This window comes from Doryrhamphus excisus, linkage group LG18 (genome assembly GCF_037039965.1).
Source record: "Doryrhamphus excisus strain RoL-2023G ecotype Guam linkage group LG18, RoL_Dexc_Guam_v1.1, whole genome shotgun sequence".
In the NCBI taxonomy this organism is placed as follows: Eukaryota; Metazoa; Chordata; class Actinopteri; order Syngnathiformes; family Syngnathidae; genus Doryrhamphus; species Doryrhamphus excisus.
This window is the reverse complement of record NC_136374.1, coordinates 2,547,396-2,575,278: the sequence shown is the minus strand read 5'-3', so window position 1 is coordinate 2,575,278 and position 27,883 is coordinate 2,547,396. Positions and strand designations below refer to the sequence as shown.

General features: G+C 40.7%; 3 protein-coding genes and 1 long non-coding RNA gene across 6 annotated transcripts; 1 reads left to right on the top strand and 3 right to left on the bottom strand.

Moving 5' to 3' along the window:
* The first annotated feature begins 727 nt into the window (after positions 1-727).
* LOC131105828 (uncharacterized) lies at positions 728-7,052 on the top strand. The gene is made up of 3 exons (XR_013630253.1): positions 728-770; positions 4,912-5,044; positions 6,381-7,052. It is a non-coding gene; the product is annotated as an uncharacterized LOC131105828 (long non-coding RNA).
* Positions 1,814-12,744, bottom strand: tmcc2 (transmembrane and coiled-coil domain family 2). Its single transcript, XM_058054201.2, has 5 exons — positions 12,451-12,744; positions 8,851-9,249; positions 6,265-6,878; positions 4,887-5,022; positions 1,814-4,792 (listed from the first exon to the last, which is right to left on the bottom strand). Exons 1-5 carry the CDS (start codon positions 12,451-12,453, stop codon positions 4,493-4,495), a joined length of 1,452 nt encoding a protein of 483 aa, XP_057910184.2. The 5' UTR covers positions 12,454-12,744; the 3' UTR covers positions 1,814-4,492.
* A 3,287-nt stretch (positions 12,745-16,031) lies between these two features.
* cdkn1a (cyclin dependent kinase inhibitor 1A) lies at positions 16,032-18,690 on the bottom strand. Its single transcript, XM_058054221.2, has 3 exons — positions 18,564-18,690; positions 16,691-17,132; positions 16,032-16,206 (listed from the first exon to the last, which is right to left on the bottom strand). The coding sequence occupies exons 1-3, from the start codon at positions 18,564-18,566 to the stop codon at positions 16,151-16,153; spliced, it is 501 nt and encodes a 166-aa protein (XP_057910204.2). The 5' UTR covers positions 18,567-18,690; the 3' UTR covers positions 16,032-16,150.
* Positions 18,691-23,357: 4,667 nt separating this feature from the next.
* On the bottom strand, positions 23,358-27,576 carry srsf3b (serine and arginine rich splicing factor 3b). Of its 3 annotated transcripts, XR_013630317.1 has the most exons (7): positions 27,419-27,576; positions 26,355-26,565; positions 26,133-26,276; positions 24,704-25,149; positions 24,103-24,141; positions 23,937-24,023; positions 23,358-23,476 (listed from the first exon to the last, which is right to left on the bottom strand). XR_013630317.1 is itself a non-coding variant. In XM_058054222.2 (6 exons), exons 2-6 carry the CDS (start codon positions 26,555-26,557, stop codon positions 23,449-23,451), a joined length of 501 nt encoding a protein of 166 aa, XP_057910205.2. In that variant the 5' UTR covers positions 26,558-26,565; positions 27,419-27,576; the 3' UTR covers positions 23,358-23,448. The 3 variants fall into 3 exon arrangements, 1 of the variants encoding a protein (XP_057910205.2); XR_013630316.1 differs by having other exon boundaries at positions 24,103-25,149; XM_058054222.2 differs by lacking the exon at positions 24,704-25,149.
* Positions 27,577-27,883: the final 307 nt, after the last annotated feature.

Genomic DNA, 27,883 nt, shown 5'->3' with positions numbered 1-27,883 from the left:
AGTAAATATGATCAAATGTAGGATTACAACAGTTTCTGCTTGGACATGACAGCCCTTTCATATTATTTTATTAGCTATCATTCATGTTAGTTATGCTAAAGTTCAGTTTGGCTTCAGGCTGCCCCGTTCTTGTTTTTTTAAGAGCTTGTCTCTAAACGAGAAGCATCATTACGTTTAATATCGCGAGATTAGCCCAAAAAAATACTGAAACAAGTGATATATTGTTTTCTGGCGATTAGTGATGGGCAAAACCGTTCATTTCAGTGAACCGGTTCATTTCGGTTAATTCAGTAAAAGATCCGTTCATTTCGGTCATTGCAGTCAATTGGTCGTTAAGCCTGTGCGCTCCCCCTGGTGCATAGACCCGGTCAGGCCTGTCGTTCCGACTCAATTATCGGTCATGAATGAACGACCGACGAGTGTCAGTCAATCTCTCTGTCAGCTAACCCCACCCACCAAACAGAGCCAGGCGCGACGATAGGATAAGACAGACAAGCACCCAGATAGTCCCGCCCTGCAAAAGCAACAGTGAACCGACTCTCAAGCCAATCACAAAAAAGCATTTGCAAAGGAACGGACTGAATTCACAAAAAAAGAACCATTATTTTTACCCGTTCGTTCATGACCGACACACCACTACTGGCCACGAGGCGTCAGTAATGACACAAAACATCGATGACACACGACGTTACATCCCATGACCTGAACACGGCGATATTATGTCGTCAGCCGTAAAGTGACAATAAGTACTTTTATTCCGAGTGGAAGTGGTAAGTTTTTGGATTTATTACTTTTACTTGCTTTCCCACTCTGTTTGATACACTATAATTGTATAGTACCTCAGTTAGCTTGGTAGCATGCTAAGGAGCAGCGGCCATTTTCTGTGTCCCTGTGGTGTTTCCTTAGCTCGTGTGGGGTAAATAAAGAAGAATAGGAGTGGAAAGGATCCCACTCTTGGCCATCTTTGTGTGGATTTTACATGCGTGGGTTTTCTCCGGGTATTCCACATTCCTCCCACATTCCAAAAACATGCTAGGTTAATTAGCGACTCCAAATTGTCCATAGGTATGAATGTGAGTGTGAATGGTTGTTTGTCTATATGTGCCCTGTGATTGGCTGGCCACCAGTCCAGGGTGTACCCCGCCTCTTGACCAAAGACACCCTTGTGAGGATAAGCGGTAGAAAATGAATGAATGAATTAATTAATAAGTAATAATATTGCATAGTAATTTTAGGATACGTATAAATAATTAAAATAAAGAAAAATATATTTTATGTTTTTGTTATTAAAATATATTTGTATTTATTTATATATTATATATTAATTAAATATTAATTTATATATTAATTTATATATTTTTATATTTATATTATTTATTTTAAAATTAGCTGCACTGCTTAATACTAGCAACTGTTAATGCCTACATAATATTAGTTATGCTATCTTCTTACAAGTATATGTTTATTATTGCTGTTATATTTTGAAATAATAATTGGCAATATTATTATTAGTCTATAAAACATTATGTTATGATTTATGTTTGTAACGGTATAGAGCTGCACTGCATCATACAAGATCTTTAAAAATATACATATTTTTATATACTTGATATTTGGGTCCTGTAATTGTATTTATATTTAATTTGAATGTATTCTGGATAACTGGAAATATTAAAGCTAATTCATTGCTTCATTCATGCTATAGTAATTGCGGGTGAAATATTTGTATTTTGCAAATATTTCATTTTTCAAATGAGCACTGATAAGTTTCCGAACCTCTTTAAAAGAAATAGAGCTATTTCTTCCTCACACGTTGAAAAAACAGACATATTTATTTTTGCAAAATGGATAGAAACATTGAGACACACACACACACACACACACTGACATGCCAGTTTGACACTGCAGGGAGGGAGCAAAAGCAGATCTACGACAAGTCAAATCATTTACTATATGCATGGAAAAATCTTTTTCACATTATCATGATGACGCAGGTGATGCATGTGAGCGGATTTGTTCAACGCCAGCTAAGGAAACACGGCCAGAGAAATGTCTAAAAAGCGACAAACCAGGGAGGGACGCAACATTCGGTACGCCTGCACAATATAACCAACCCCCTTTCAATGGAAACACTGGCATTGCTTATTCAACTTATTAATGTGTTTCTAATCATTTCAAGAAAAACATTAGAAACATTTGGCGCTTTGATGCTATGCAGGTTGTACCATCATCGCAATTCAATATTTCACATGAAAAAGTGGAATAAGCATGTGAATGTGATTATTATGCTAACTATGCCATCAACTTTGACAATTGAACACTTATCCATTAAAAAAAAAATAATTAATTGGAGCAACAACTTTTGTTTTTGATTATGGTTTTATAAAGCATTTTCATACGCCGTATCTTGTTGTGACCACTAGTGGGCAGTGTTTTACGTGTCACATGTTTTGTGGCAACTTTTTCAATGTTTTTCCTTTTATATAATAATGTTTATTTCTCCAGAAAATATTGTAATATAAGTAGACTAATGTGATGAGTACTCATGATGCATGGTCTCCTGTGACATTTACATCTAAATATTAATATTTCATATTGCATTTTATTTCCGGTGCTAGTGCTAGTATATTTTATAGATGGATAATATCATAAGGGAAGGCTATTTATTTTTCTCCAAATAAATCTCCAGTGGCACTTGTTTTCTCGTGTTATAATGCACAGAAAAGGGAAATAAATATGTGTTATATGCACATGTGCAAAATTCCCAAAAAAAAGTGTAGTTCCCTTTTAAAAGCTAGCTACCTTGGCTACATGCGAGTCCGGCTTTCCGATAAAAAAGCTCGATAAAGGATTCCCCTGTTGATTATTCTAAACATAGAAATACCCTCCATCCATCCATCCATCCATCCATCCTTCCATCCAAACAAATCTTGCTAACAAATGTTTTTGTTTTAATTTTTTCAGTGGTGAAAAAAAAACTAAACAAACAAAAAAAAATATTGATTATGATGTAATTTCTCAACATTTTTAGGAGGGGGGGGGGTATGACGTATATTGCTGCCGAAAAAGTAGAACCGATTGCGTTTGCAGTTGTTACACATAGTTCAGTTTCAATTGTAAACAAAATTTGTAAATAAACTGCTATTTTGATGTAAAACAACACATTTTTGTGTTGTTTATGTTGGTATAGTTAGTTATGTTTAGATAGTTAGCTGTCACCTTAGCAAAAAATATTAGTTAGGCTGGAAATGTATCTTTTCACAAAAAGCTACTTTTTTTTAGTCGGGAATTGATATTTTCCTGAAACTCTGGTTTTGTGTATTTGTGTAATTGATTTTTATTTTATTGGAAAACACAGTAGAAAACAAATGGAATACGAATAATTATTTATTTCTAAATTAATAATTAATTTGTTTACAATTGCTTGTATTATATTAATAGATCATAGATATTTCAAATAAAAAATATATAATCATAAATAATTACTTAATCATACATTACTTGGGCTGCACGGCGGGCGAGTGGTTAGCGCGCAGGCCCCACATGCTAGGCTAATTCTAATTGGCCACTACAAATTGTCCATAGGTATGAATGTGAGTGTGAATGGTTGTTTGTCTATATGTGCCCTGTGATTGGCTGGCCACCAGTCCAGTGTGTACCCCGCCTCTCGGCGGAAGACAGTTGGGATAGGCTCCAGCACCCCTCGCGACCTGTGTGAGGAAAAGCGGTAGAAAATGAATGAATGAATGAATACGTTGTTTTTATTCTAGAATTATTTTATGACAAAAATGCTTCTGTGGAAGGATTTGTATGAAAAAAATCTACTTAAACAATATAAAAATATGGATTTACTTAAATATGTGTATTTAAGCAGGCTTTTAGCTAAACCGGATAAATCCATGCGTATTTATTGTGTTTTTATGTTTTTTTTTTTACATTTTATTATTTAAAAAAAAGATGCTTTTTCCCTGTGAAAGGTGTATGAATAAAATATACTTATTTAAATTAAATTAAATTAAATTAAATTAAATTAAATTAAATTAAATTAAATTAAATTAAATTAAATTAAAAAAATGGACATTACGATGCTGCTGGTAAACTTTTCTATTTGTGGACACATTGTGCAGGTATACCTAATGTAAGTGTTGGATGAATGTACAGTGTCCAACTAAATGGCAATTATTCCAAAATCCAAAAATGTTGTCCTTCCTGAAGCGTCAAGACATGCCACACGAGGACATGCATGACGACGAGCACATAACATTCATGACGGATCCTCATCCTGTCTTCACGGTGTCCTCCTAGTTAGAAAATAAAAAGCATTGCAGGAGTTGTTGTTTTTGTTTGTTTTTGGTGACAGCGGTTTCGTAATCAATGATTGGTCATCCACACCAATGGAGCAGATCAATGAGATGGACTGGAGTTCTGAAGGTCAGACAGAGTGTGGCGTGTCATCATCCCGTGTGCTTCTGGTTAGTTGACCCTCTCCGGCTCAGCTGGGAAGAAGCCAGGTCTCCACAAAGTCCCAATGCTTCCACAAGACGAAGAGCAGCACAGTCAGCAGCACGGTGGCGGCCACGCGGGCTCGGGTCTTCATCAGCGGCGTGATGAAGTTGGCCAGCGTGGACACGAAGACCAGCAGCACGGCCATGAGCGCCAGAATGACGTTGATGAGCTTGCCCAGCAGCGCCCGAGCGTTGGCGTTCTCCACGCCTTCCAGCTGGACCACCTGCTGCTGCTGCTGCTGAAGCTCCAGCTTGGTGATGCGTGTCAGGCAGGACTCCACCGCCTCCTGCACGCACGCACACACATACACACACACACACACACACACTGATCAATACATAATACCGCTGCTGATTACAGTTACAGTTATTTATGCTCACCTGAATGTCTCTTGCTCTCTCGTAGGACTGATACGCCACCTTCTCCTCCATGCTGGCCAGTTCCTGTTTGAGATTGCTCATTTCATTCTGATGAAGCTCCGTCAGGTCACTCAGTTGCTCTTCTAGTCGTTCATACCTGGGAAAAACCAAAGAAAAAGGTCAACCTACATTTTCCTTCCTGTTTGTCTTTCTTTTCATGAAGTAATGGTTTTATTTCATTTGAACATGCATCAGATTCCAATTGAGTACATCCCATAATCAGTTCCCAGTTCCACATGTCCAAAAGGAGTAGGAAGAAGCAAAGCTTATTAAATCCTACCCCTCCATCTGGTACTTTTACCAGATATATATAATATCGAAAATTTGGTGTTAATTGTGATTTATTGTGACACGGCGGTCATTACAGTGGAGGCTATCAATATGGAACATTTGGTGTTAATTGTGATTTATTGGAACATGGCAGTGATTACAGTGGAGGCTATCAATATGGAAAATTTGGTGTTTATTGTGATTTATTGGGACATGGCACTGATTACAGTGGAGGCTATCAATATGGAACATTTGGTGCGAATTGTGATTTATTGGGACATGGCCTTGATTACAGTGGAGGCTATCAATATCGAAAATTTGGTGTTAATTGTGATTTATTGTGACACGGCGGTCATTACAGTGGAGGCTATCAATATGGAAAATTTGGTGTTTATTGTGATTTATTGGGACATGGCATTGATTACAGTGGAGGCTATCGATATGGAACATTTGGTGTTTATTGTGATTTATTGGGACATGGCATTGATTACAGTGGAGGCTATCAATATCGAAAATTTGGTGTTAATTGTGATTTATTGTGACACGGCGGTCATTACAGTGGAGGCTATCAATATGGAACATTTGGTGCGAATTGTGATTTATTGGGACATGGCACTGATTACAGTGGAGGCTATCAATATGGAACATTTGGTGCGAATTGTGATTTATTGGAACATGGCATTGATTACAGTGGAGGCTATCAATATCGAAAATTTGGTGTTAATTGTGATTTATTGTGACACGGCGGTCATTACAGTGGAGGCTATCAATATGGAACATTTGGTGTTAATTGTGATTTATTGGAACATGGCACTGATTACAGTGGAGGCTATCAATATGGAAAATTTGGTGTTTATTGTGATTTATTGGGACATGGCGTTCATTACAGTGGAGGCTATCAATATGGAAAATGTGGTGTTTATTGTGATTTATTGGGACATGGCATTGATTACAGTGGAGGCTATCAATATGGAAAATTTGGTGTTTATTGTGATTTATTGGGGCATGGCATCAAATCTCCCAGTGGAGTATGTCATGTATGCAGTAGTATGCAGTAGTATGCGTGTACCTGTATCTCTCCTCTTGCAGGCACTGTGTCATGTAGGAGTAGTCGCTCTGCAGCTGGCCCTTCATGTCCTCGATGGTGTCCTCCATGTGGGCCTGACTTGCTTTGATTTCCTGCAGGCCCTCAAGGAGAGAGTCCCACGAGCTGTGCACGTGATGGTGATGATGGTGGTGCCCGTCCAACCTGGGACTCCCAATCGTGGGCCCTAACACACCTCCTCCTCCCGCCCCGCCGGAGTTGCTGCAAGCGCCCGAGCCTGACGTGGCGCTGGAGCACTCGTCGTCGCTGCCGTACTTTGGGCTGGAGACCAGCGTGGCGCTTCCGCTCAGCGCGCGAGGGGTGGGCGTGTCGTCCGCGTGGCCCCCGACGCCGTCCTCCAATGTGTCCTTCAGGTGGGCGATGTTATCCGCGCTGCCAAACTTGTTCCTGATGAGGCTGGCAAACTCTCTGGGCTTGGAGACCACGGCGGTGTGAGTGAGGGCCGACACGCCACCTTTCACGCCTTCCACTACACCGCCGCCAAAACCACTTATCCCCGCACGAACGTTGGCCCCCACGTCCTTTAATCCTTGCTGCATGTCCCGCAGGACGTCCTTTGGCTGACGGGCGGGTCCATTCTGTAAAGAGCAAAGAAATAGGTCTCCTGTTATTGTAGTTCATACAGTAGATGGTGCCAGTATATTGGACGTTTGTTCCCCTTGATGCTGAGGTATCGACATTTTAAAGGTTTTTCAGTATCTGGCAATGCTTTAGTATTTATTATTTAAAAACTCAGAAAATCAGATTACGGTAAAAAAGGGGTCCAAATGTGGCCCGCAGGACACTTTGAGGCCCCCGCCTCGATATGAAAGTTTAATGTTAGTGCGGCCCGCGCAAGTTTGATACGGATGCTGTATGGTATCATGTACCCAGAAAAAATTATTACGTTTGATTCATGTTCATGTTAAAGGTTAAATAACTGTTAATAGTTATCCTCCCTATCCGTGTGGAAGTGGTAAGTTTTTGGCTATTTAAGTTGAAAGGAAATAACTTGAAGGCTACCGTTTAGGTCGCTAGCTCTCTAGTTTGCGAGTTAGCATGTGTCTCAAGACCAGGGGTCTCAAACACGCAGCCCGCAGGCCAAATGTGGCCCGCAGGACACTAGTTTGAGGCCCCCGCCTTGATGTGAAAGTTTAATGTTAGCGCGGCCCGCGCAAGTTTGATATGGATGCTGTATGGTATCATGTACCCAGAAAAAATTATTACGTTTGATTCATGTTCATGTTAAAGGTTAAATAACTGTTAACCTCCCTATCCGTGTGGAAGTGGTAAGTTTTGGGCTATTTAAGTTGAAAGGAAATAACTTGAAGGCTACCATTTAGGTCGCTATCTCTCTATTTTGCGAGTTAGCATGTGTCTCAAGACCAGGGGTCTCAAACACGCAGCCCGCAGGCCAAATGTGGCCCGCAGGACACTAGTTTGAGGCCCCCGCCTTGATATGAAAGTTTAATGTTAGTGCGGCCAGCGCAAGTTTGATATGGATGCTGTATGGTATCATGTACCCAGAAAAAATTATTACGTTTGATTAATGTTCATGTTGAAGGTTAAATAACTGTTAATAGTTATCCTCCCTATCCGTGTGGAAGTGGTAAGTTTTGGGCTATTTAAGTTGAAAGGAAATAACTTGAAGGCTACCGTTTAGGTCGGTAGCTCTCTAGTTTGCGAGTTAGCATGTGTCTCAAGACCAGGGGTCTCAAACACGCAGCCCGCAGGCCAAATGTGGCCCGCAGGACACTAGCTTGAGGCCCCCGCCTCGATATGAAAGTTTAATGTTAGTGCGGCCCGCGCAAGTTTGATATGGATGCTGTATGGTATCATGTACCCAGAAAAAATTATTATGTTTGATTCATGTTCATGTTAAAGGTTAAATAACTGTTAATAGTTATCCTCCCTATCCGTGTGGAAGTGGTAGGTTTTTGGCTATTTAAGTTGAAAGGAAATAACTTGAAGGCTACCGTTTAGGTCGCTAGCTCTCTAGTTTGCGAGTTAGCATGTGTCTCAAGACCCTGCAGTTGCGCAATATGTTGTAAATAAAAAGAGTATAAATGTGACTATAGTCGTGTTTTGTCATGTCTACAGGGCTCTAATAATGCTTTGTTCATTTTAATATGAAAAAATAATTTGTCTACCCACCAACTATATGTGGTTTCTTACGTTTTTATTATTTGCCGTTTTATTATTATATTTATTTATTACTGATTGATTGATTTTCTTTATTCTTGATTTGTTTATTTATTTTTCATCTTATTTTGTGTAGAAAAATAAAAATTAAGATATTTGAGAACAGTGGAATGTTTTATCAGAACTTTTTTTGTAGAAAATTGGAACCAAAGCAAAGTTTTTAAAAATGTATTGTTTTTAATAAATGCGTTTTTTTTTTTTTTGGAAAACCTGATGCGGCCCAGTCTCACCCAGACCCGAGCTCCAGTGGCCCCCAGGTAAATTGAGTTTGAGACCCCTGGTTTAGACATTAAAAACACATCAAAATAAAGGTAAAATATAAGAAGGTTGTGTTATGATGATACTGTTTTGAAATATGACCCCACTCACCTGCTCTATCTCCTTTAGCTTCTTGTGATAGTGCTCTAGTTTTTTGTGCAAGTGTGCGATGGTCTGGGCCGACTTCTGGTTCTTCTTCTCGAACACCTGCTTGATCCTGGAAGCCTGCTGTTTGTCGGCGTTGTGGGCCAACTTCAGGTACTCGGCCACGTTGTCGTCACGGGCCTCCTGCTCCACGCGTATCTGCTCGGTCACCTTCAGGATCTTCTGCTGCAGGTGCTCCAGGGCGGCCCGCGTCCGATGAGGCTCCCCGGCCCCCGCGCCGCCCTCCGCACCGCCGCATGTGACCCCCGATGATGACCCCGCCGCCTCCGCGCTGATGTTGCTGTCGGAGCCTCCATGGCTGGCGGTGGAGGGGAGGCTGAGAGTCGTCGCCTCGCTCTTGTCCAGCTGCCAGGACGAGAAGGTAGGGTCATAATACGCAATATGGAATACCGGGAATGAAGTGACGCTTTCAGTGAAGCTGATCCCAGATCAGCCGAGTCAAACCGATCCAGAGGATGTTTTTGTGTTGGATGGCTAACTTTTCCCTGGAAATGTTTGTGCAAAGGGACTTTTTAATATTGCTTTTAATATAGCTATCCAACACATAAAAACACATTAAACATGGTATGAATCATTTTGTTTATGTACGCAAGATGAGTTAGAAGGGTATGACGGAGTATTAAAAGTGAAAAAAAATTGACAAAAAGTCGGAAATCTATGAGAATAAAGTTGTAAATGCTGGAGGAAAAAAGTAATACATTTACAAAAAAAAGGGTCAAACCTGCAAAAATAACGTTTATCATTAATTTTGTCTTAAATTCAAGCAAAAAAAGTTGGAAAATTACAAGAATAAATAGAACAAATTCTACATAATAATGAAAATAAAATCAGAAATTTACAAGGAGAAAAAAGCTGTAATATTATTTGTAAAAAGTAGTAAATTTACAAGAAAACAAGTTACAAGTTGTATAAAAAAGATATAAAAATTCATAAATTTACCAGAAAAAGTCGCATATTTACTCTTTGAAAAAAAAGTTATGTTATGAAGAAAAAGTTCTGAGAATAAAGACGTAAACGCGCAACAAAAAAAGTTGTAATATTAGGAGATTAAAACAAAATAAAGTTGTAAATTTACAAGAATAAAATTGTTACCAGGTTCTTCTCCTAAACTTTATTCTCGCATATCACAAGTTTTTTTTCTCAGAAATGTTTTTTTTCTCAATGTGGTCCAACTACTCATTCGTAACAGGCATAGCCTGAGACAGCTATAAATTCTTTCACACCTTTCTTATTGAAATTGCTGCCATTTGCAAAATTCTTTGGCCCCATGACGTGTTATTTAGCCACACAAAAAATGCAAGGCGAGTGAAACACATAGCGTGGAGGATGCTTTGTTTGGGCACTGAATTTTTCCGCAAGGATGCAGCACAGGTCACGCTGACGAGGCTATTGTGTGTAATATTGTACGGAAAAAACGGGGCAAAATTTTCAAGAAAATCCAAAGGACACAAAAAGCGAGGTGTAAAAAAAATAAAATACATACATACATACATAACGACATATATAAAAAATTTAATAATGTAATAATGTAATAATGTAATAATGTAATAATTTAATAATTTAATAATTTAATAATTTAATAATTTAATAATTTAATAATTTAATAATTTAATAATTTAATAATTTAATAATTTAATAATTTAATAATTTAATAATTGGTTTGTGTTTATATATGTGTCTAGTTATGAAAATGGCTAAAAATGCGACTGCTGATTTAGCATGCTCGCAATGCTAACATGTTAACATTCGCATGCTAACATCTTGCATATTTGTGGTTAGTGTTTATATATATGTCTAGTTATGAAAATGGCTAAAAATGCGACTGTGCTGATGTTAGCATGCTCGCAATGCTAACATGTTAACATTTGCATGCTAACATCTTGCATATTCGTGGGTAGTGTTTATATATGTGTCTAGTTATGAAAATGGCTAAAAATGCGACTGTGCTGATGTTAGCATGCTCGCAATGCTAACATGTTAACATTCGCATGCTAACATCTTGCATATTCGTGGGTAGTGTTTATATATGTGTCTAGTTATGAAAATGGCTAAAAATGCGACTGCTGATGTTAGCATGCTCGCAATGCTAACATGTTAACATTCGCATGCTAACATCTTGCATATTTGTGGTTAGTGTTTATATGTGTGTCTAGTTATGAAAATGGCTAAAAATGCGACTGCTGATGTTAGCATGCTTGCAATGCTAACATGTTAACATTCGCATGCTAACATCTTGCATATTTGTGGTTAGTGTTTATATATGTGTCTAGTTATGAAAATGGCTAAAAATGCGACTGTGCTGATGTTAGCATGCTCGCAATGCTAACATGTTAACATTCGCATGCTAACATCTTGCATATTTGTGGTTAGTGTTTATATGTGTGTCTAGTTATGAAAATGGCTAAAAATGCGACTGCTGATGTTAGCATGCTCGCAATGCTAACATGTTAACATTCGCATGCTAACATCTTGCATATTTGTGGTTAGTGTTTATATATGTGTCTAGTTATGAAAATGGCTAAAAATGCGACTGCTGATGTTAGCATGCTCGCAATGCTAACATGTTAACATTCGCATGCTAACATCTTGCATATTTGTGGTTAATGTTTATATATGTGTCTAGTTATGAAAATGGCTAAAAATGCGACTGCTGATGTTAGCATGCTCGCAATGCTAACATGTTAACATTCGCATGCTAACATCTTGCATTTTAGTGGTTAGCGTTTATATATGTGTCTAGTTATGAAAATGGCCAAAAATGACTTTAAAGCATCCGTGGGATCTCTCATTGAATGTTCTGAACTCCTGTTTCCATGCAGGTGTTATGTGAAATATCATTGTATCACAGTATGTTTAGCCAAGACAAGACATTGAGACTGACTCAACAGCGCCTCTGCTGGTAGCAGCCTAGTAGTGCACCCCATTCATTATATGTCATTTTGATGCACGAGAAAAACGTCACCAAGGAGGAAATACGGCACTGTAAAAACACACTGAGCCTGATCATGTATGTAAAGGGTCCGTCGGGGGGATTCCCTGCATGGGTGTACGTGTCGGCGGGCAGATGGTGGCTAGTTTAATTCCCCCCCCCCCCTGGCTTCCCCTGACGTCAAAACTGTGTAATCGGAGCCTGCAAACATGAGCTCAGGCAGACACATGACACCGAGCATCTCGCCTGCTCTCGTTTCTCTGGACGGGTCAGTGGGAGGATTTATCCATACATAACCCCCCCGACTCACCCCCCCCCCCCCCCCCTCGCAATGATACGCACTCTGGCTCCATTACGGCCTGTGAAAGTAGGTTACTATGAAAAACAGACGGGCGCCGTCCCTGTTGGGTTGAGGATGGATGGTGCATGGATGATGCCGCAAAGAGACAACAACAATGCAGCAGCAATGGATGACGCTCCGAGCGGGGGAAAACCGTGTGGGGGGGGGCGGCCGTGATGAGGATGACACAGGAGGGATGGCACGAGAACAGCACAGGATGGCGGGACGAGGACGAGGACGAGGAGCGATAGATCGAATGGAAAAGGAGAAACGTTACCATACTGCTTTAATCCAATTGCCGCTGTGCCAGGCCCATCCTCCTCCCTCCTCGCCTCCTCTTCCTCCCCCCGATTCCCCCCCCACCCCACCCCGCACCGCCTCGAGTATCGTCACCCTCAGCCGAGGCCCGGCTGACTGATCACCTCAGCACATCCTCTGCGGCTCCATTGTTGACGCCGTCCATGGCCGCAGCCTTGCTTGCTTGTTAGCCTGCTCGCCGCTTTCAGCTAGTTCTCTCTCTCTCTCTCTCTCTCTCGCTCTCTCTACTCCCGACGCCCCCCCCAACTCTCTCTCTCGCTCTATCAGTCTAAATACAAACCTGCCCTATAATGGATGTGGGAGCAAAGGAACAGATGATGGAGGTGGGGGCGGGGATGGGTTAGCGCAGGCGTACCGGCCGCAGCGCTGCTGAGGCTGGAGAGGAAGTGGGAGGGGCCGAGGGAGCACAGAGGGGAAGCACACGGGTCTAAAGCGTTTGATTCTTTCTTTTCGTAATATAACTCTCAAATTGCGCTGTCATCCTCTTGGTCCTAACGCCTGCTCCGCTTTGATTGGTCCGGCGTCAAACCGGCAACTCTGTGAGGTCCCATAAGATTCAAACTTTTTTCCCAACCTCATTTTTTTTATTGTGTTTGTTTCTCGGAATATTGCAACTTTCTTTGCGAGGACAGACCTTATTTTATGTACAGATTTAGACTTGTGACGTTAACATGCTAGCAATGCTAACATGTTAACATTCGCATGCTAACATCTTGCATATTCGTGGTTAGTGTTTATATATGTGTCTAGTTATGAAAATGGCTAAAAATCCGACTGTGCTGATGTTAGCATGCTCGCTATGCTCGCAATGCTAACATGTTGACATTCGCATGCTAACATTTTGCATATTAGTGGTTAGTGTTTATATATGTGTCTAGTTATGAAAATGGTTAAAAATGCGACTGTGCTGATGTTAGCATGCTTGCAATGCTAACATGTTAACATTCGCATGCTAACATCTTGCATATTCGTGGTTAGTGTTTATATATGTGTCTAGTTATGAAAATGGCTAAAAATGCGACTGCTGATGTTGGCATGCCCGCAATGCTAACATGTTAACATGTTAACATTCGCATGCTAACATTTTGCATATTAGTGGTTAGTGTTTATATATGTGTCTAGTTATGAAAATGGTTAAAAATGCGACTGTGCTGATGTTAGCATGCTTGCAATGCTAACATGTTAACACTTGCATGCTAATATCTTGCATATTAGTGGTTAGTGTTTATATATGTGTCTAGTTGTGAAAATGGCTAAAAATGCGACTGTGCTGATGTTAGCATGCTCGCAATGCTAACATGTTAACATTCACATGCTAACATCTTGCATATTCGTGGTTAGTGTTTATATATGTGTCTAGTTATGAAAATGGCTAAAAATGCGACTGCTGATGTTGGCATGCTCGCAATGCTAACATGTTAACATGTTAACATTCACATGCTAACATCTTGCATATTTGTGGTTAGTGTTTATATATGTGTCTAGTTATGAAAATGGTTAAAAATGCGACTGTGCTGGTGTTAGCATGCTCGCAATGCTAACATGTTAACACTCGCATGCTAATATCTTGCATATTAGTGGTTAGTGTTTATATATGTGTCTAGTTGTGAAAATGGCTAAAAATGCGACTGTGATGATGTTAGCATGCTAGCAATGCTAATGCGTTAATGGTAACATGCTAACATTTAGCATGATAGTGGTAAGTCTTTATATGTGTCTGTCCAAGAAAATGGCTAAAAATATTACCATGCTAATGTTAACATGGTAACCACCTACCACGATGGTGCTAAGCGTGTTAACATGCTAGCAATTCTAACATGGTAATGTTAGCATGCTAAGCCCTACCCTGATAATTCTCAGTTTTAAAATGTGTCTACATACGAAATTGCTAAAAATGCAACAATGCTAATGTTAACATGGTAACCACCTACCACGATGGTGCTAAGTGTGTTAACACGCTAGCAATTTTAGCAATTCTATCACGGTAATGTTAGCATGCTAAGCCCTACCCTGATAGTTCTCAGTCTTAAAATGTGTCTACATGTGAAAATTGCTAAAAATGCAACAATGCTAATGTTAACATGGTAACCATCTACCACGATGGTGCTAAGTGTGTTAACATGCTAGCAATTCTAAGATGGTAATATTAGCATGCTAACACCTACCATGATAGTTCTGAGTCTTTAAATGTGTCTACATTGTAAAAATGCAACCATGCTAATGTTAGCATGGTAACCACCGACCATGATGGTGCTAAGTGTGGTAACATGTTTGCCATTATGACATGGTAATGTTATCATGCTAACACCTACCATGATTGTAGTGGTAGGTGTTTACAGTATATATCTGTCTACCCATAGAAATAGTTTAAAATGTTAGTATGCTAACATTAGCATGCTAACACCTAACACATTTTTTTTATTTCAACTTACTACTAATTTACGTTCTTACTCCACCTGGAAAGATTGGGCGGGCCGTATTCAAACACTTGGCGGGCCGGATGTGGCCCCCGGGCCGTAGTTTGCCCACCCCTGGTGTCGAGTGTGAGCAAACATTTAAAGCATCGGAGAAGCGGCAGCGCGTATCTGGGACGCTTCAGTTTGGCAGAAGCTACCATCGATCGCCGTGCTTTGCGTTCATTTAATGAAGGCCGTTGGTAGCGTAGCGGTTCACGTAGCTGGTGCGGGTGCAGCTGTTGCGGAATCCTCCCCCGTTGGAACCAACACACACAGAGAGAGAACGAGATTCTGACATTTTATTGTGATGCCGTTCTTATTCAATATAAAGTCAATGGCAGAATAAATAAAAGGATAGATTTCATTTGTGGCTTGAAAGTAAGACAGTAGAGGAGCTGTGCGCGGAGATAGAAGCGTGACAGTCACATGACACATAGCAGCGGGAGCCTAAATAGGAGCCACGAGGACACGTACGTTTGAGGCAGGTGACAATCAAGTCTGATGAATTGCACAATATACACTGTATAATACATATATTAGCTATATAATACTCATGTGACCGTCCACTCGATACACGAGGCGCTTGTGCAATACCGCATTGTGTTTACCGTGAATACACTGCATGCTACTTTGCATTGCAGTATTCATATCTATACATAAGTCAAAATCATATATTACACAGACAACATGATTACCCCAGCAAAACTCTTCCAAGTCCATTCCTGTCAGTTGATTGCGGATCTATAAAGTATAATACACATTAGGAAGGAAGTGCCTAAGGAGGGTAAAAAAAAATAAAAACACAAAGCAGAACATTGCGGCGACGTCCTTGGATTTCCTTGAGGCAGATTGACAGGAACCCTGATGTGTTTCAAGTATTCTTCACCCGCGGAGACGTCCATCGCCGAATTGCGGAATGCACACAAGGAATAATTCAGTCGACACGCTGGGACATCCACTCCGTCCCAATGAGTGTAAATCCACGTTTAGGGAGATTAGCAGTAATCTCCTCAGATCAAATGTCAGCTTCTTAGCAATTTAGCCCACCCCGACCCGACCCGACCCGACACGGCCCTCCCCCCTTTAGAATGAATGCAGTACCCAAATTAAGTGGAAGATGTCCCTTCCGAGTGGTGCTGCAGTCTGTGCCCATGCATGAGTGGAATGATGGGAACATTAAAAAAAAACAACAAAAAGATAATATCAAACACCAGATTTCCGTGGCGTCCCAACCACTCTTCTTTTAGCCTGATAGAAATCTGTTGGGAGAAGGAAAGGCAAATCAAACTCATGTTTATATTCTACTTATGGAAGACAAGCTAGCTTTAACCCTTAGATGCATAAGTGGGTCAAAAATGACCCGGTCAGGTTGTTTTCTTGAAATATCTTCATAATGAAAATTTTTTATAATTTCATATTCCAGGTATTCCTCAAAAAACATGTTTTTGCTATCATACCATTCACATTTTAAACTTACTTTTTATAAATTTTAAGAAATTTTAGTTTTTGTGTTACTACTCCAACCTTCCATAAGTGGGTCAAAAATGACCCGGTCACGTTGTTTTCTTGAAATATCTTTGTAATGAAAAAAATTATCATTTCATATTCCAGGTATTCCTCAAAAAACATGTTTTTAATATCATGCCATTCACATTTTTAACTTATCTTTTATACATTTTAAGAAATTGTGCTAATACAAGAAGTATTATCTTCATATAATATTGTGTATGTGTCTTCCATTACCTGTAATGTTAGTTTGTTTCCTCTTCAGCCCTCCGTTCTCCTTCTTCCCCGGGGTTTCCTCCACATTGAAAGGGCATCTTTCCAGCACGTTCTCGGGGATGTTCTCCTTCTCGCACTGCGGCGGGCCCGCCCATCTTTTCTTGGGACTAAAAGCCGCCTCTGCCACCGTCTGACCTTCCGCCCGACCAAGCATACAGGACCTGTAGAGCTGGGGCACCTGGGTGCCCGGGACACCCTCCCAATGAAAATCGCCGCTCGCCAGAGGCTTGTCGGCGATGAAGTCGAAGCTCCAGCGCCGCGACGCCACTTCCAGGTCTTTTCCCAGCTCGGCTTGGAAGTCCGCCTGCAGCTGGTTGTGGTCGACCGGACCAAAGAGGCTCCGTCGTGTAGGGCGTTTCCCCAGAGGACTCAGGATCCGCTTTCTACTCGCCATCATTCGACACTAAAGGAAACAAAAGAACGCGGACGTCACGAACAGCCGCCTGAAGACAACGCACTTGAGTCGCGGCGTCCAACACGGTTGATGCTGCCGCTTGTAAACATACTCTATATAGGAATGCATTTAAGTATAGACTTACAGAAACACTTCATGTTATAATGCTAATTAGCATGCTAACATTAGCATATTAGCATTGCTAGCATGTCAACATTAGTACAGTAGCATTTTTAGCCATTTTCATTAGTTTTAACATCGACACACACGAAGCCCTGTCATAGTAGGTTTAGCATGCTAACGTTATCATTGCTAACATTACCATTTTAGCTTGTTTCATGACTAGAAACCTATATAAAAACATAGTGCTATTATGTTAGGTGTTAGCACATTAGTGCTAGCATGCTAATAGCATAATATTTTTGACAATTTCATACGCAGACATGCTCTACCTTGCTGGGTGTTGCATGTTAACGTTAATATTAGTATGCTAACTATAGTTGGGCGATATGGACATTAGCATATATTACAATATTTTGGGAAGTTTAGCTGCTTTCTCCCAATGTGTGGCTACAATGTACAGCTCTGTTTGTAACATTTGTCCATTTGGTGGGACGAATCGCATGCTAACATTAGCATATTAGCATTGCTAGCATGTCAACATTAGTACAATAGCATTTTTAGCCATTTTCATTAGTTTTAACATTGACACACACAAAGCCCTGTCATGGTAAGTTTAGCATGCTAACATTATCATTGCTAACATTACCATTTTAGCTTGTTTCATGACTAAAAACCTATTTAAAAACATAGTGCTATTATGTTAGGTGTTAGCACATTAGTGTTAGCATGCTAATAGCATAATATTTTTGTTTTTTTGATATGCAGACATGCTCTACCACGCTGGGTGTTGCATGTTAACATTAACATTAGTATGCTAACTATAGTTGGGCGATATGGACCTTAGCATATATTACAATATTTTTGGGATGTATCGATTTAGTGTTTATAGTGAGAGTGGCCACTGAGGCAAAATGGGGTGCGATACTGGCTGTAACCAACGGAGGCGCTGTTGAGTCAAATAGTTAAAAATAAGATGATGGCAATTCATTTAAAAATAAACATTAAAACAGCTGTAAAAATGTCAATTATAAAAATCACATTTACAAAAAAAATGATCAGAAATTCCTCCCAGTTTATAAAATGATATTTGACATATTTTCCATATTAGATTTCAATTTCTTCCAAATATTTGATGGCCTGTACAGAGAAAATAATTGTAATTTGAATTACATTGAAATACAATATTTCTTAACATTTCAAAAATCCACATTATTGCCCCCCCAAAAACCAGGAAATTGACAAACATAACATAAGATGGCATCAAATTGATTTTCACTGCATACAAAGTAAGCAACTTCAAGTGGAAACGTGTCTTACCATTGTTCTAAGCTTCCTCAGTGACCGCACCAGAGCATCCCACACTGGTGGTGATACTGGGAGTGTATTTATACCCGGCAACCATGACTCACCACTGGGTCCTCCCCCTTCACAATGCCTGGTATATGCCTGGGCACTGTCTCAATCAGACATGTAAGGGCATGTCCTCAGGAGAAAAAACTGCAGGTGTAGAACATGTCCACCAGGGGGCACTGATACGCCAACTAGTCCATTTTTGCATTGAGGGGTGTGGAAAGGTTCATTTGTAAGGCCAGACGATATTTGGGGGGGCAATGGTTGAGGTATACAATTAGTGTAAAGACCCAAAACATGGTAGTCTATCTAAAATCTATAGAAAAAGGGATTAAATGTATCTAAATGAACAATAAGTGATCCAGGAAGTGCTGGACTGGATCCCAATCCTATGGAACAGCCTTATTATCAAGACAACATGAAGCAGGGTCGAATTACAATACATTATTAAATATTTGTTGTGTTTCTCGATTAAAATAATTGTAAATGTACTCACTACAAATGTAATTGACTCTTGACTAACTAACTAATTAGGTGACAATTGTGTATTTACTTGATATCCCTCATTTTCACGCTACATTTGAGTCAATTTGACTTTTTAAGCCAACACACACACATACATGGCAGTAAACGTTTCATTTTTAGGTGGAAATGACGTCAGGCTAGAGTGGGCGGGGCCGGTAGGAGTGATTCAAGGGTTTGTGGCGGGAGACTGCGAAGTCACGCACGAGCTGGGATTTCAAGACCCTGCCCAGTTACTACGCTGCTCCACGTGAGTCTCGAGCTCGTGTCACCGGATCAGGAGCTGTCAGTCGAGTCTGGCAGACTTCCGTCGACTAACAACAACATGTATGTAACTCATATATTCTTTATTTTTATTTTTTTTTTAGCGAAATGGAACGTCTCATGTTGGGAAAGTCAGGAAAGTATGATGTTGGGCTACTCCGCTCGTGGAAAATAACACTTATGACGGTTACCTAGACAACATAGTAACGAGTGCAAGCTAATGTGGCTATAAAAAAAATACGAAAGCCTTTACTTACATTTTCCATATCCAAATGAAAACTCTTGTATGCTTCAGTCGCCTCGAAACGTTCTCCAAAAAGAATGTCAAAGTAATAGCGAAGACAGTTTTGCTACAGCTCCAGGTTTTGTCGATGAATGAACTCCCCGGTCAGTCAAAGCCTTTTATGAGCTCCGGTGGGCGGGGGGCCCACTACTCGCCGTCTCGTGCAGAGGCGGGGCCAAGCCTACACGTGGATTTAGCCCGGTAAACACATGAGCACACGTGACGTTAGGCTTGCTGAGCTGAAGGAAATTCCAGAGCAGGAAGGGCCCCCACTGTTATGTGTGAATAAGGATGGTCATCTAGTTTAGCTGCTTTCTCCCAATGTGTGACTACAATGTACAGCTCATAATGACTCAGTCATATTAATGAAGAGTACTGCACATACATATTATATATTTATGAGGTTTTCATGCAGGGGATTATCAATTACGACATCCTTTTCGAGCTCTGTGTGGATTAATCGCTTGTTTGTAACATTTGCCCATTTAAATACTGGACCTCTTTGCTGAGGTGTCACAGTACACCGTACATTAGGTTGGAGTAAGTGTTCAGGCTTCCCAGCATGCCTTGTGGCACTTTTTTTAAAGGTTGTTAAAATTACACGTTTAGCGTTAGCATAGTGTTTATTATTCCGCATAGTCGTACTATTCATTCATTCATTTTCTACCACTTTTTCCTCACGAGGGTCGCAGGGGTGCTGGAGCCTATGGTCGAGAGGCGGGGTACACACATCACAGGGCACATATAGACAAACAACCATTCACACTCACATTCATATCTATGAACAATTTGGAGTGGCTAATTAACCTAGCATGTTTTTGGAATGTGGGAGGAAACCGGAGTACCCGGAGAAAACCCACGCATGCACGGGGAGAACATGCAAACTCCACACAGAGATGTGTGGAGGGTGGAATTGAACTCGGGTCTCCTAGCTGTGAAGTCTGTGTGCTAACCACCCGTCCACTGTGCAGCCCTGGTTCAGTATATTTTTCATCAAAATAGTAGTCATGCCAAAATGTTGTGTTGCTGCTGGATGTTCACAGTGATACTGCTGTGGGGGTGCTGGAGCCTATCCCAGCTGTCTTTTGGCCGAGAGGCGGGGTACACGCTGGACTGGTGGCCAGCCAATCACAGGGCACATATAGACAAACAACCATTCACACTCACATTCATACCTATGGACAATTTGGAGTCGCTAATTAACCTAGCATGTTTTTGGAATGTGGGAGGAAACCGGAGTACCCGGAGAAAACCACGGGGAGAACATGTAAACTCCACACAGATGGCCGAGGGTGGAATTGAACCCTGGTCTCCTCGCTGTGAGGTCTCCACGCTAACCACTCATCCACCGTTCCGCCCATAGTCGTACTACTTGTAAAGAAATCTTCCTGAGCTAAAGTTCCTTCTCAGTGGTGGTTAGCGGTTAGCGCGCAGACCTCACATCTAGGAGACAAGGGTTCGATTCCACCTTCTGCCATCTCCGTGTGGAGTTTGCATGTTTTGCAAAAACATGCTAGGTTAATTAGCGACTCCAAATTGTCCATAGGTATGTGAGTGTGAATGGTTGTTTGTCTATATGTGCCCTGTGATTGGCTGGCCACCAGTCCAGGGTGTACCCCGCCTCTCGCCCAAAGACAGCTGGGATAGGCTCCGGCACCCTCCGCGACCCTCGTGAGGAAAAGCGGTAGAAAATGATTGTGAAAATTTCAAAAATGAAATTGCAATTTTCTTTGGCCCCATGACGGGTCATTTAGTGGTTGAGCTTGAATTTACTTAAAATGCAACACTTAAGTTGCAATTCCACAGAATGATTCCAGTACTGTAATTACTGTAATGTGTATATATATATATATACTGTAAAGTATATATATAAAATATTGTGTGAGTGAAAATCACAAATAGTTGAAATAGTATGATCCCGCCGCGGGCGTCACATGACATCAATCATATAAGCTTACATAACAAGTGGGTGGAAATGCCTTCCCTGTGTGAAGCGTATTCCCGCCGTCTCCGTGGCAACCGCCAGTCACAATCCACGCGTCGTGACGTGGCGTCATAAGCGGTGTTCAGCGGGAAAGCGCGCGCGGATTCGAGAGGCCGGTGGGGGTTATGCCACTTCACGTGGGACGTATGCGTGAATTTAGGCGCCGTGGTGGGACGAGGTGGAGCGTGGGACCGAAGACGAGCGATTGGACCGTGGGTTGGAGCCGTGGAGGGATGGCGGGGACCATGACACCGCCACATGTGGAGCAAGGGAATGTGTCAAGTCGGCCTAGTTGTATTGTACAATATAAAGTGTCTCATTCATTAGTGCCGGGCTTGTGTCGCCCGTATATGACGTCATAGCACACTAACGGTGCCTTATTAAAAGACATAGTTGTACACGGACTCATTTAGTATTTACGGCTTCCTTTACTCCTGCATTTATTTTCGTGACGTGTCAATATTGGGTCATCACGTCAATACAACAGTACGAGGCATTTAGTATTGCATTAAATATGTTTTTGAACAAGATTCACGAGGTGTATGCAATTATGTGGCTTTTATCAGCAGCACAATGACACCATTATTCCAGTCTTATCTTTCCCGCAGAAAGGGTTAGAATCCCAGCCTGTTACATAACTTCACTGTATAGCGGACAGCGTGGAACGCCGAGAAAAAGGAGGGAAATCCGTGGGACTCTTACGTATACACTCCAGGAATTGCAGCTGGATTTAATGCATACAAACTAAGTCAAATAGTTGTCAACTGTTGCGTTAAATCGGAGTATTTGAGTACCATATGGAAGGTTACATACTACAATATTCTACAATGTTACGTTTGAAATAATGTTGGTGGGTGGATCGATCCAAGTATTCATCATATGGATACCAAGGGTGTAAATTTCTGTTTAATACAGTGCAATTTTTTTGTGTTTAGGACATGAGGACAATAAGTAAAATGATTTGCTTTTATTTTGCAACATCCACTTTATTTTTAATAAAATATTTTTTGTTTAATTGGCCTGATATCGGCTTAACTTGGTATCGTCTGATACAAGTTGGAGTGTTGAATTGACTTTGGTCAAATGTATGAATAAATAGTAGATTTTGTCGGCTTAACTTGTGATCGGAACAATACAATTTGCAACATCGCCCTCTTGTGGAGAACAAACGCCATTGTAATTCTATGGACTCTCCAACTAGTATTTTTAAACATATACTTTAAAGTATTCGATAACTATACAAATATTACCGCCAATTAAAATGGTACCTCAATATAGAAAAACGCATTTTAAACAACTTTTTTTTTTAATTGGAGACAATTTCACATGAAAGTAATGACACAAAACCAGCCTGTAATTTGTTTGATACATTCCATATCTTGAGCCATCTATCACTTTGTAAAAAAAGAAAAGAAAAGAAAAACAAAGGTGAGCATAGACAGATGGAAGCCTTCACTATGAGGTAAGAAAGTCGCACAGTGAACACGAGTTGGCTTTCATACGTAAGCACTTAGACACAATCAACATGAACTCACTATGGATCGTACTACACATTAGAACCATTTATAAAAACAATGCAAACAGACACCTTTTGTAGCCGTTACTTGTGAAATGGAATGCTGGGTGATGCACTTTTTTTTTCTTCAGGACTTCCGCACCCAACCTATGTGAAATGGGGGAGACTGGTGGAACTAAAACTCTTGATTAAAAAAAAAAAAAAAAAAGACAAAAAAAGACAAATGTCCATCATGTGAAAACGTCCAAGTGTAACCGTTTTCATCGACTCTTTTCACGTTCTTCTACTTCCTGTCGTTTGATCTGGAGCGACTGTGGACAGAACAAATGAAATTCATTCAGTGTGGGCATGCACAAAATATACAATGGTGGTCGTCTTTAAATGGACAACAAGAAGCAAGTAGTGTGGCCGTGTAGCTTGGTTTCCCTGCAGCCATCCCATCGGCTGAGCAATGTGGCGTAAAGTTTCTAGCGGGCTCTAAAATGATCTTTTTTTTTAGAAAGCCATAAGAGTTTTTTTGATGCTCAAAGTACAAAAATATTTCATTTATTACTCTGCAAAGCGCAGATTATGATTTTGCCGCCGTTTGTATTCAAAATAAGTTACCGTTTTGAGTGGCTGTGGTCACTAATAAATCCTACTTTGCAAAAAATTCACTCATAGCAGTCAAGTATAGAACCAATCAACAACGATAAATGAGGGACTTGGATTTCCTATGGGGAATAGGGATAAATAAAGGAATAAATAATAAATGAGCTGTTGATCATTTACCTCCTTGATCGAGAGAAGGACCTTGAAGGTTTGTGGTTCCTGTCCCGGGAGAGGGACCTCTCCCTTCTTCTGTCTCTAGAGAAAGACCTGCGTTCAAAAAAAATAAAAATAAAAAGATTACCGACAACGACAAAAGCAGAAGCTGCATCATGGTTCGCCGACTTACCTGCTGCGACTACGACTAAAGCTCCTCCTGCGTGGAGATCTGTGCAGGGAAAATGTGAAGATGTTAAGAACCTCAACGGACACATCGGCCACGGCTAGAAAGCACGTTAGCATGTGGGCGTCCGTCCACAAAAGTTTAAGTAAAACCTGAACTAGTAGCACGGGGCCATACAGAAACAGGCGGCCACAGTGCAATGTCCATCCATGATAGATGAGTATCTGAGGATGGAGCACTGCACTGTGGGCTGTCACACAGACAACGTAAGCAAATAGAAAGTGATAGACCTTGACAGAAAACAGGCTAGACTGTGATAAAACCACATAACTGTGCTCAGAGCCCCGGGACAAAAGAACTTATAATCAAAATGTCTGGATATGAAGTTCCAGATATCTGGTGGTGGTGGAACCTTTTACCCTTTGAAACAAGGAACTACAGTAATGGGTGAGGACAAAATGACAAACTTATGTAAATGTAAATCATAATTTAGAGAAAGAAAAAAAATTCAAAAAGAGAAAGAAAGAACAACCTTTTGTAACCCAGCTCTGTCTTCACTTTTTAAAACTGTTATCATCAGTGAACTGAATGAAGCAGGAAAACTTACTAGCATTTTTGGTTTTCAACAAGCTAGATATGACGAAAGGGAGGCAGACTGTCGGCCGGGTAGGAAGAATTGGCTGAATACGCCTGGCCAGATGCTGCGAGGTGATAAGGTGGCAGGCAGGTGGGGGCTGGCTGTGGACTTTTTCCCTGCTTTAATTGGTTAGCCGACGGCTGCCGCTGGTAGCTTGTCGACATTTGGAAACGCGATACGCCGATTGGAATGTGAGGTGGGGCCGCTGCCGTTTGGGTTAAGGTTGGAGGAGGAGGTGGTTGAGAAGAGCATGATGAGGAACCAATGGCCTGGTGCAACCTGACGACTGGCCGTGCCTGGGTCATGTGACAGCACCAGCCAAGCTGATTGAGGCACGATGGTCAGCAGTCACATGATGCTGAAAGAGGACTAGTTGATTGACTCTGAGGGTGGTGAGAAGAGGCATGGTGGTGGCTCTGCAACGGGTTTCATTCTTATTAATATAGATGAAAAATAAAAAGCATCCTCAAACAAAAAGGAAAAGCATCACATTGACCTTTCTTATCCCCGCTAATTTAAAAAATGTGGCTTACTTCACAGTTAACGAAGTAGCCTCTTGAGTGAGCATCTCGGCTACATGTAGTCCCCGCAAAGAGATCACCGATTTACACTAATAATCACACAATACATAAAAATACTGCACCGACTCAATATAAGACCACCATATTTTTTTTAAATACCAGGTTTTGTAAAAATATTACCATGCTAGGCTGCAATAAGAAGGGATAACCTTATTGATGAGTGACAGGAAGAAAAGCTCAGACTTGCTTGCATGTATAAATCTCTTTACCGCGAATGCAATACAAAAAAATAACCAAAAAGTCTCAAACTATAGGCTAAATCTGTATTTTTTTGGGAAAATAGGTCATGTATAATTACTATAATTATTATGGGAATAAAGTCTAAACATTGTAGGAATAAAGGGATATTGCAAGAAGAAAGTTATATTCTAATCGTTTTTTTCTTGAAAAAAATAACTTTGCATCTTTACTAAATTTTAAAGTGACCTTTTTCATCTTTTTAAACCCTCTACTCTCAGCTATTTTCATTTTAATATTCAACAACTATTCACTTTTTTTAAATGGCCATATAGTTGTATAATAATACTATAATCATAAGTATGAATGCAATCGCTTTGCGGGTACTACACAAATAAAAAAGTTTCGATTTTGACGAAATATATAGCTATTTAATGTTAAATAATATGAACCTTACATATAGCAAGGTAAAAATTCTGACTAAGCAGATATGATTACAAACACTAGCCCTTATTTGGAAAAACTTACTGCCAGGAAGTATACTGCGAGCGAGAGGGGTAGCAGCAATTGTCAAATAACTCAAAATACAAATGGTGGTTCTGACTGGCCAATGGCGGAACAAAAAATGTTTTCTAGGTCACCTTCGCCGCGGTGGTGGACTGCTACGCCGCCTGTAGTCATCTCGTTCTCGGGGGCGCCGGCTCCACGAAGGGGGAGCCCCGCGGGTGCGGCTACGCTTCTCACCGTTGGACAGCTCCACTCGCACGCGGCAACCGCATAACGTTCTGACAAGCGGAATGCAAACATCCACATTATTATTGTGATTTTTTTATCTCAAGGTGCAGCGGGCAGCAGTTTCCTACCTCCCGTCTAGCTCCCGCACGGCATCGGTAGCATCTCTGGGATCTTCAAATTCTACAAAGGCAAAGCCTGGGGGGTTTCTCGCCACCCAGACACTCCGAAGAGGCCCGTAGTAACTAAAAGCCCTCTCTAGCTCTGTCTTGTTTCCATTGTTTCCCAGATTTCCTACATAGACCTTGCAGTCGAGTGGACATTCACGGTGCATGGCTGGATCTGAAAAAAAATTGAGAGAAAAGTGCACAGAAATCAGTGTGCATCTAGGTTTAACATGCATGACAACTATAAACATCACAATCACGGCGTTGCTTGTGTATGATGTAGGTCACAGTGATTGCATTATCAAAATGTTTGGGTTAGCATGTAGGTACAGCTTTTCAAAAACTAACAAAATGATGCGTGGCTTCACTAAATGCACAAATGTGTCTTATTTTGTATAAAACAAGATTTAGGAGCAGCTTTCTCACCACGAAATGCGATACTCTGACACTTTACGGGACTAGGCCTAGCTTCCTGTTAGCATAGTGGCTATGCTAACAATAGCTTGAAAAGGCCGAGATGTCTTAGCTTTTCAAAAACTACCAAAATGATGCGTGTCTTTACTAAATGCACATATGTGTCTTATTTTGTATAAAACAAGATTTAGGAGCAGCTTTCTCACCACGAAATGCGATACTCTGACACTTTACGGGACTAGGCCTAGCTTCCTGTTAGCATAGTGGCTATGCTAACAATAGCTTGAAAAGGCCGAGATGTCTTAGCAATGAGCAATAAAAACACACGCGTAATATTTTCATTTTGTGCTGAACCACTTTGTGCCACATACTCGATGCCCTAAAATGTGTAACTTGCGTAAAAGTATGTCGTTACGTCGCTTCGAAAAGAATAGTAGCCGGTGGCTAGCTAAAGCTAAAATGGCCGCTGCCTTCTCCAAAGGCCGAGCGTTAAGCCTGCGGTCGAATGAAACAATGGATCGCATCACTTTGCTCATGCAGTAAATTCACCAAGGTATTGCGACAAATAAAAACTACGGTGCTATAATCCGTGTACTAGTATTACACAAACGTACCTTATTTGCTGTAATTTGAAGAATCGTTTCACCCGCGCGTCTTCAATTGTGACGCTCCTTTTTCGTCAAGTCGATGGAAAATGGCGTGGTGCTTCGATCCAAACCCCAGCTCGCGCGTGAAGGGCGGGGCAATGTTGTGTCCCCGGTTCATCAATAAAATATATTTACATGGAATTGATTTTTAAAGCTCAAAATAAGCCGTCTTTTGATAGGAGTACTTGCATTTATTAATGATATATTCGAATGACGAAACCACACTTCGAGAATCGGATTTTTCTCTTGTTTTGATCATATTGTAACATTGTTGATATTGTTTTATTTTATGGTAAAAGACCAAATTCTGTATTACACTGAGAGTCAATAGCTTCTGCTTTTGTTATTTTGCATTAGATACTGACTGATATACAACTGTACGTAACTAAAGGGAATAACTGTACTATTTTGTTGATATTGTTAGATTATTAT